General features: G+C 39.9%; 1 protein-coding gene across 1 annotated transcript; it reads left to right on the top strand.

Moving 5' to 3' along the window:
- Positions 1–228: 228 nt before the first annotated feature.
- bmp5 (bone morphogenetic protein 5) lies at positions 229–9,104 on the top strand. The gene is made up of 7 exons (XM_022762266.1): positions 229–745; positions 3,293–3,485; positions 6,921–7,069; positions 7,426–7,623; positions 8,481–8,557; positions 8,701–8,811; positions 8,955–9,104. Exons 1-7 carry the CDS (start codon positions 229–231, stop codon positions 9,102–9,104), a joined length of 1,395 nt encoding a protein of 464 aa, XP_022617987.1.
- The last annotated feature ends 719 nt before the right edge of the window (positions 9,105–9,823 follow it).

The following is a 9,823-nucleotide window of genomic DNA, read 5'->3' as shown; positions in this document are numbered from 1 at the left end:
CTTTTTTTTTTCTTCTGCAAGCTGATACCTCATCTGTAGAGAGAGAGAGAGAGAAAGAGAGAGAGAGAGAATAAAAACTCCTCTCAGTTACCACCGTGAAAGTTGTGGTGCCTCTGGCTAATATGGAGAGTCTATGATTCCGTATTGGCAGAGATATAAATTGCTTTATTTTTCTCACAGAGTGCGATGTAGTTCAACCTCACCTCCCAGAGTGAGCTATTTGTCAAGATGACAGCGCTTACACCTTTGAACCGAGCCGTACTTGGACTTGCGTGGAGCTGTTTGAGTTTTCTGTCCTGCGCTCATTGCGGCTTAAGTGACAACCATGTGCACTCCAGTTTTATTTACAGGAGGTTGCGCAATCACGAACGCAGGGAGATCCAGAGAGAGATCCTCTCCATCCTGGGCTTGCCTCACCGTCCGAGGCCCTTCTCTCCCGGGAAGCAGGCGTCCTCCGCGCCGCTCTTCATGCTCGACCTGTACAACGCGATGGCCGTGGAGGAGGAGGTGGGGGAGGTGGAGGGGGTGGGGGTGGGGGTGCAGCAGGGCGCAGGGAAGAGCTTCAGTGCCAAGGTTCAAGGGCACTCCAGGAAAGGTTACTACAGCCCCCAGCATGCCGGGTACTCCCGTGTGGCACAGCCTTACCGAGCGGCCCCTCTGTTAGGCCACAGCCCCGCACTCACCACAGCGCACGACACCAACTTTCTGAATGACGCCGACATGGTGATGAGTTTTGTCAATTTAGGTAAGTGGCAGTAAAGTAGACTCGTTTTGTCTGCTGCTTTTATTAAATCACAATTAATGACAGTAGCCTAAATGCAGGCGATTCCTGATTTCATTCAAATTTAGAGGTGAAGCAGTTTCGTTGGAAAACCAACACATTCAACAGAGAAAGTCCCTCCCCAGCGTGTTCTGTTATTACTTTAACTTTACTTGGTGAAAAGCCAGAAACATTTTGTATGTTGGATGCAATTTTCTCTTAAATGCTCTGCAGACCTGCTTTCAAGAGTTAGGCTAAATGAATGAATACATTTATTGGCCTGCCTGTTGTTTTGTACAGGGATATATCAGCACGTGGAGTTCACTAATTCTGTCAAAATAATTTTATATTTTAATTAAATAATCATAGCTATGTTGCCCTTAAAAAAATTTTAATAACTCCATATAATTATGCTGAGCATCTAAATGAAGTTTTACAGGTGTTGGCTTCCTCTCATTCATTCATTCATTCATTCATCCATTCATTCATTATTTCGAATTTCGAATTTCTACATTTTTATTTCTTCGTTAAAATGTCATAAGTACATTTTCAGACATCAGTCATCATGTGGCCTCGGAAGTGTTCGGTTGCTTTTAGCCTTGTGTGAAATATTCTGTATTCAAACTGAATGAAGCCCTAAAGTTTTGACCAAATCAGGTTGTGCTGCTTTCTATTAAAAAGCAGCTGATGTGTATAATGATTGTGTTTGTTCAGTAGCCATGACCTTTGACCCCGCAGTTCAGAGCAACTTATCAGATGACTGTCTGACCTTGAGAAAATTGGTCTAAATTATTTCCTGTTGTTAAAAGGGGAGTGATATTGACTGATGCCTGTATTTCTTGTGGCTCTGTCACTAAGATAGAGCAGTAGCCCTCTTCCTCATATTTGTGTTCTTTGTAGCATTTATTGTTCTTTAATGAGAATGAAAATATTAAACACACTATATAGAAACTTACTCAAAAGTGTAATATGATGCTGCATGGCAAAATCCTAAATAAATGATAAAAGAAACAAACTTTACACAAAGCCCCTACTGTGGTGCTAAGGATTTTATTTTCTTAAATAAATAGCAAAACATGTAAAAGTGAATTTGTGTAGAGTTTCTTGGGAGTATAATCCCTCACCTTGGCCTGAGCCCATCTGTTTCCACTTACCACTATACCAGGGCATGTACACTGTCAGCCTTGAAAGCTCTGCTCTCGTTCTGGGGACTGTCAGTGAAGTGTTCAATGGGGCTCTGTCTTTATTACAGTACACTCAAATATAGCTACTGACCTCAGCTCTTTTAGAGACGTCTATGTGGGATCTCATGCAGTTTAATGTGCCTACTGTATGAATAGAAGTCAGCCGTCTGTATGCAAGAGGAGTAAAGATGTGACAATGCGGCACAACAGTCCATTTATTAATCCTATTGACATAATATGGATACCGTCCTGGTAGAAGCTGAATCTAATTAATATGCAACACATCCAGAATGCACATGCCTCACCTTTTACCGGAGAGTGAGGTCATTATTATTTCATCTTTAGCTATTCGAAAGTAAAATGCTCAACGCTCTCAGTGGCACTTCTGCTTCAGATTACTGCCTGTGGCTAAAATAATGGAACACGCTCAGTGGGTAAAAGTCAGACCTGACCTCTGACCTCTTTGTGCTAAGTAACCGCAGGCGTTCTCTCGATAAAATATCAGGGAAATGCGCTGCATATAGATATCACTACGGATGTCAGAAAATTCACTGAGCTCAGCCACATGCCTCTGCGCTGCTAAGAGGCAGGGGTGTGAGACAGTTGGCGGTCAGTGTTTGGTAGCATCGAACTATCTTTAGTCAGTAGGTGATAATGTAGATGCTCTGAGGCCTCTTGATGGGGTTACTTAAGTCATTTTTTACTGTGGGGCTTTATTTTGAAAATATCAAGCACATATCTTTTATTTATTCACCTGTAACGGACGATGAGTTTGTAAACATCTTCCACAAGTAGAGGCCTAAAAAGGTATCCCACTTCATTCATTATATTAGAAATATTTAGTTTTAAAGGTCAGGGGTTATTGAAGACTCTTAACGCATTGTATGAAACCTACAGGAGGTCAGTAAAAGGTCAGAAATGAGGTCAGAGTAGACGCTCCCATGATGTTGAAGAATCCTGTCTGGTCTTTTCTCTCACTTGAGGATCAGACCAAAGTGTTTTTAATTGAAATCAGCCTGTTTTTCTTAACTGACAGCCCATTCATCATGGCCAGAGAATGCAGTTAAGGCACACAGTAGAGGGCCTGTCTGGGAACTGCTACCTGTATTCAGTTGACTGATTTAATGAACTGGAAAGTGCTTTTGTTGGTAGTCAAAATGTTTGGATTGGACCCGAAACGTAAAAGAAGATGTAATAAATTACTCTTTTTCTGTGCGTTAATGCTGGCATATTTTCTCTTTTGAGCAACTCACGCAGCGGCTCAGGAGGTGAAGCCATATATTTTGATCACTGTAAGCTTTGCTGCCTCTAAAATATGAAATTCATCATAAAATATTTTCTTTCCCAGTGGAGAAAGACAAAGATTTTTCCCACCAACGAAGACACTACAAGGAGTTCCGTTTTGATCTGACTCAGATCCCAGATGGAGAGGCGGTGACTGCTGCAGAGTTTCGGATCTATAAGGACCGCAGTCATGCCCGCTACGACAACATCACTCTGAAGGTTTCCATTTATCAAGTCATCAAGGAATATCAAAACAAGTAAGTACCAAAACAACCAAAACCAAACACTAAGTACTGAACTGAAGTGCATTTCTGAGGTACATGTACTTGAGTATTTACATTTTGTCTACGTTATACTTCGACACCAAAAAACATATGTGCAAATATTGTCTTTTTTTTTTTATTAAACTACATTTATGTGACCGCTATAGTTACTCTTTACTTTTCAGATTGGGATTTTACACTAAAAACATTCAAACAATTTAAAAAGCATGTTATGCTTTTTTAGATTGAACTAATAAAAATATAGAAAGTAATTAAAAAATGCTTTTCCTCAAGCAACTAATACATTCATATGCTGCTTTCTCAGCAGTACATCAGTAATTATAGTCTAGAAATAGGACAGGGGCCATAATTCATGAGTACTTTCTAAGTCAAGTACATTTAGCTTTACTTTTGTACATTTATGACTACAAGACTTGTGCTTGTAGTTGCTATGTTTATTCAATTAAAACATCTCAACATTCTTGCACCAGTGATAAAAGGATATTTTATACATTTTATATTGGGGATAAACACATGTCGATCATTGATATTTGACAGAAAATTAATCTGACCTCATATAATCAGTCAGTCCCGGAGGAATAATAACACAAGCCAGCGAGGACTTGCATCAAGCCTGTGCTCAGTTATCTGAAATGCTGTGAAACACAAAGGGCACAGCAAACATCATCCTGTTTGCAACTGCAAATTGTTGGAAAGAAAACAGAAATAGCTGTTACTTCAGCTGTGCTTTGATCCCCTGCAGTAATCTTATTTCACAGTTACCAAAAAAAAAAAAAAATAGTCCAGCAGCTATTGTCTTGCACGGCTGAAACTTTCCACTCGCACAGAACGTCCTTCTATCTCCAACCCTGTTCTCCTTCATTCGCACCATGTCTGCCTTACAAATATAGTTCTCGGATAAAGAGAGCTCCATTAGCAAGTTGGCCACTTATGACGCTCAGAAGGTCCATCAGTTATCACTCGTCTTGTGTTGCCTGCCAAGCTGGACGCGTCCCAGATGAAACCCTGAGGGCCCATATTGGGGGAGGGGGGCGGGGGGGGGTGGGGGTGGGGGGCTCCCTCGGGTGCTCCCATGATCACTGTTATGCCCACCACCTGCCTGTCTTAACAATATTCCGGAAGTTTAAACCATGACATAGCTGAATACACAAGGGTGTACTTAAAAGTGGGCCCACATTTGCTTGCCAAAAATGTGTGTGGGTGATTGAAGGGGAGATATGGCCCTCCTGGGCTTTGAAAAGGTCCAAGTCAATGGACTCTGCCATCTTAAAGGGGAAGACGGCTCAGTTTAAGTTTTCACACACGTTTTCATGAGGAATCGTATGCTTCAATCAGTATTCACAAAGAAGAGCAGCGCTTTCCCAGTGCTAGAAATCTTAGAAGCAATCTCGGAAAATGTGATTTTAGAACAGTTTTCTCAAGGTTTTTCTCAACTTAAAAAAAGCCTAATGAGTTCATATTCATAGCACTGTCAGCTTGTAAAGCCATGCACATTCTTTTATGTTTACTTACCAAATCAGACAAAATGTGTTAATCCTCAAACTAGTCACAGCCAAGAGCTTTCACTCAGTTATTTCTACAGCATCTACTTGTGCACTAAACTATATAGTTAAGTCATGGTTTCATTAGTGAGTTAAAGCGGTGACCATGTGCACTAGCAGCAGCATCCTCAGTTCCTGTCAATATTTTTCAAAAAATCCCTTTGTTAGAGTTAAGTAAAGGTTGTAGCCAGTGTTGAATAAGTGCAGCAATCCTCACTGATTAGTATGAGTATGGGATTGAACTGGAGATGTTGGTGTTAAAGGCACCCTGTAGGGTTTTTGTAAACAAACAAAGTTGTGTTTACATTCACTGTTTCTCACCAATGTGCAGTGTGTTTATCGTTGAGCTCCAACAAACATGTTGAATGCATTTCCTCTCCTCTAAAATATGTGCAAAGCCAATTCTTGGCGGAATTTGAAACCTACAGTTTAGGGCACATTTTAAAGTGACTGCGCACCAACCTTCTTTCACTCCACTATATCAACATCCTGTACTGGATTTTGCCACTGAACATACACTGCTAATGGAGAATAGCGGCATATGAACAGAATTTGCAGGAAACAGACTCAAAAGAGACTAAAACGTCTAAAAGGTCTTAGTTACCTCTATCCCTGGTTTCCACTCAGTTAAACTTGCCCTCTGTGGAACAGTACATCCACTAATCACAGATTAAGGGGCGGGAAAAACATTTTTCCTCTTGGATCTGGCTGCGAGAGAAACAAATTCTTACCTACAGAAACTAAATTATCACAGGATGTCAGCTTAATGCTGTACATTTCAAAGAGGAAGTTCAGCAGGAAGTCACTCATAAGGATTAACCTTGTGTGGTTGAGTTTTATTACACCTGTAATAAACACATGAATAGTTCCTGAACTCTCGAGGCCACATGGAAAATCTTGGTTCTTTCCGACCAGCACCATGTAACCACAAAAACTGAACAGGCCTTATCCGATCTGCTGCTTGAAAGGAATCCAATGCAAATTGCGAAGCGGGGCTTTTTCAACTCAGGGTTGATTGATGCCTTATGTCAGACTCATGTTAAAAATACACAAGGCCTGATACACAAGATTCATAACTCCTGAAAAAAAGTTTGTACCCATCAAAAAGCTGAAATCTTGGCACACGGTTGGCCACACAACTCTGCAGTTTATTACAAGTCACAGCTTCTTCAGCAATAGCGGCGCTCTTTCTTTTTTATCTCCGCTACAAAGCTGGCACATGAAAATCACCAAATTACTTTTACACACCAAATGACCAGTTTTCAATACGCAGGCTTTTTGAAGAAGAATGTTTGGTTTCAAAAGGATAAAGAGATGAAGAAACTAATAAAAGCCACTCTGATTCTGGCTCCTGCTGCGGAGCTTGAGCAAAGGCATCCATTTGTGATCAGTCAGTGATACCTCCTTTATCTGTTCTTGTCTAAGTGGTTAAGACCTCTTGGATTCAATCTAAATACCCCAAAGAGGCATATGGTTTCTCTTTTGTGTCCCATTAAAGCAATGCGGCAATAAGGTGCACAGCCCATTTTTATTTAACAAACTGTAGCCACCACAGAGGTTTTGTAATTTGTTCATAATGCAGCAGCAGTAAAGTGACCACATTCATTGCACCATCTGTTTGGTCTGAAACGCAGGAGTAATAATCTCGAAAACCAACATACCCACAGAGATAAATATTAAAGTCATTTGCACTGGCTAGTGATATATTTTAAATAGTCAGAAGACATGCTTTATGTTTTTGTTGTGTAATAGCAGCTGCAGCTTGCATGGCCGTTTGAGTGTGCATCATTTTTAACTGCGATTTATTTAATACAGATGTGTTTTTTTTTTTCGTTTTTTTTTTTTCATTGTGTTCTCTTAACTTCAGAGATGCAGAGACGTTCTTGCTTGACTCCAAGAAGGTCCAGGCGTCGGATGGGGGCTGGCTGGTGTTTGACATCACGGCAACCAGTAACCACTGGGTGATGAACCCACAGCAGAACTTGGGCCTGCAGCTCTGTGTGGAGACAGTAGATGGCAAGTGAAGTTCTGTTTTTCTTTCTATCAATATGACATTTGCTCCTTGTGTACCTCCACAGATTTATTTTAGACTCTTCAGGAAGTTCATCTTTTCAGACGATGCGCAATGTCTGTATTGTGATTCAAAACTAGTATTTTCATTGACTTCAGAGCAAATTTACATTTGATATTGGTGATTATTAATCAACAATAAACAGCCGCAAATCCACTAAAAAGGTTAATGGGTTGATCCGGTTTTTGTATTTAAGATTCTGGACTTCAGCATTACCTTGAAAGCATTCATAGTATAATAAAATAGCCATCTTTTGTTCAGTTTTGTTTTGAAAGCTTTATTTACCTGCTGATTTTTAAAGGACGAAGTATCAACATAAAATCTGCTGGAATCATTGGGAGGAACGGGCCTCAGTCCAAGCAGCCCTTCCTGGTTGCTTTCTTCAAGGCCAGCGGGGTGTTACTTCGCTCTGTCAGAGCTGCTGGTGGGAAGAAAAAGAACCACAATCGCAATAAATCCACCAATCAGCAAGAATCATCTAGGGCGCCAAAAACTGGAGGTATGTGCTCTTTTACGATGTGATAGATTTTTTCTATAATTTCTTTTACATCAAATCTCTACTCTGGATATATTTTAACCACATGCATCAGACAGGTCCATCCGTTTGTCAGATTTAACCAGCGTAACCGTCTGCAGCCAGATATCTCCACAATTACTGACCAGATTGCCTTGAAATTGGAAATTATATTTTGATCATCTGTTCACAGTGGTGGGCTGACTGCCATGAGTTTGCGGTGGAATGAACTTTTAATCTTGTCAATAACTTCCACCCACAAAACGTTCTTTTGTTTGCTCCCTCAAAACGTTTTCTTTTAAAATGTTACTCTGGAGAAAAACAACAAATTTTCTATTTGGAGACAAAGGAGATTTCATTCAGGATTCACTTCTGATCTGCAGGTCAGCAACAACGCTGTGAATACATTAGTACTCAGAGTGCCTGAGAGGTATTATGGTTAGTGGCTTCGTCTGTAGTGCACTCTGCTGTACATTTCATTAATCGTTTATCATCAATAGTTTCAAAGAATAATTAATAATCCAACACATTGATGGATGAATTACTGTCATCCCTGTTTTATAAATTAATGCTAATTCACAGCAGCTCTACAATTACAGCTTCTCAACATCTGCGATCCGCAGGCAATAAATTTTGCACAACATTTACTGTTTGTTAATAGTTTAAGATTTATTGGAAACATTTCCAAGCATCATATTAATGTAGGGATCCACAGTGCATATTTGAACAGTACTGTATATGCTTGTAGTGCATTTGCTCATGAGTTTTACAGACTTCTATGTTGTGTTTATCTTCCCACGTTAAGCGAACAAGAACTAAAGAGGTGTTGTCTTGACTTTCAGATTACAACACCAGTGAACAGAAGCAAGCCTGTAAGAAGCATGAACTTTATGTCAGCTTTCGAGATTTGGGCTGGCAGGTAAGACAAACTGATTTCACGTCTTTTGCACAAAGCAATGAATGATACACTTCTTTAATTCAGTTTACGTGGTCACACTGAGGAAACGGATATATGTGTCATAAATGAAGAAAAACAAATTGTCCTCTTTTTTATTTGTCAAGGATTGGATCATTGCACCTGAGGGCTATGCAGCTTTCTACTGTGATGGTGAATGCTCGTTTCCACTCAACGCACACATGAACGCAACAAATCATGCAATTGTGCAAACCCTGGTAAGTATCCTTTAGAGTGTATCACACGTGTCCTGAAATAAAGTCATGTTTTAAGCTTCCATAATGTTCTTAGCGGTTATGACTCATTTGAAACTCGCTGCAGTCGCACCTCTTTTAAACCTACTTCATGCTCTCATTTATAGGTCCATTTAATGTTTCCTGACAATGTGCCAAAGCCATGCTGTGCCCCAACCAAGCTCAACGCAATATCAGTACTTTACTTTGATGACAGCTCAAACGTTATCCTCAAGAAATACAGAAATATGGTCGTTAGGTCTTGCGGTTGCCATTAGTGGCTGGGCTAACTTTAATTTATGTTATCTGGTATGGGAATCGCTGGAAAACACATCTGCTGCAGGTGTGCTGTGATGTACAGTATTATGTATATAAAGTTTTATTACCTAATTTATTTTCTTTTTTTAAAAAAAATAGCACTGAATATTGTGATATTTAAATGATTAGGACAAAAATGATTTTACTTTAACGCCAGTTATCTCATAACTTTTGTGTCCGTTGGCATATACTCCCTCTTAGTTACGTCTGTATAACTTTTATGATTAAATTATTCACTGGAGTCATCATGATACATAAGGTCGCCTCCCCTCCTGCTTGTTGTCCCCCTTTTCCAATATGAAATGTGTGTGTTTTTTCTGCAAGGCTAATTTTGTGATGTGTTTGTTTCCAACAATTAGAAATGATTGATTTAGACAGAATAATGTCACGAAATTCTGCTTCAAAAATACATTTGATAAGCAAGACAGACCTCGAGATGATGCTATGAGCGCAAACATCACAGCCTGAACAGGCTGTAATCAGATTGGATCACTGGAAAACGAAAAACAGTGAGTGTTCTCTAATATAAACCAAACTGCCCAAAGCTATTTTCAAGCTGTCACCGTCTTTCAGCACTGATACTGCCTCACCTTTTCCATGTCAGCTTTTTTTTTTCTTTTTGTTTTGTTTTCTTTTATAAGTGAGCGTGCTCTCAGAGGGGGAATTGTGTCAGTCTGGA

This window comes from Seriola dumerili, unplaced genomic scaffold (assembly GCF_002260705.1).
Source record: "Seriola dumerili isolate Sdu_G_001 unplaced genomic scaffold, Sdu_1.0 BDQW01000024.1, whole genome shotgun sequence".
NCBI lineage: Eukaryota > Metazoa > Chordata > Actinopteri > Carangiformes > Carangidae > Seriola > Seriola dumerili.
This window is presented reverse-complemented; position numbering and strand designations above follow the sequence as displayed.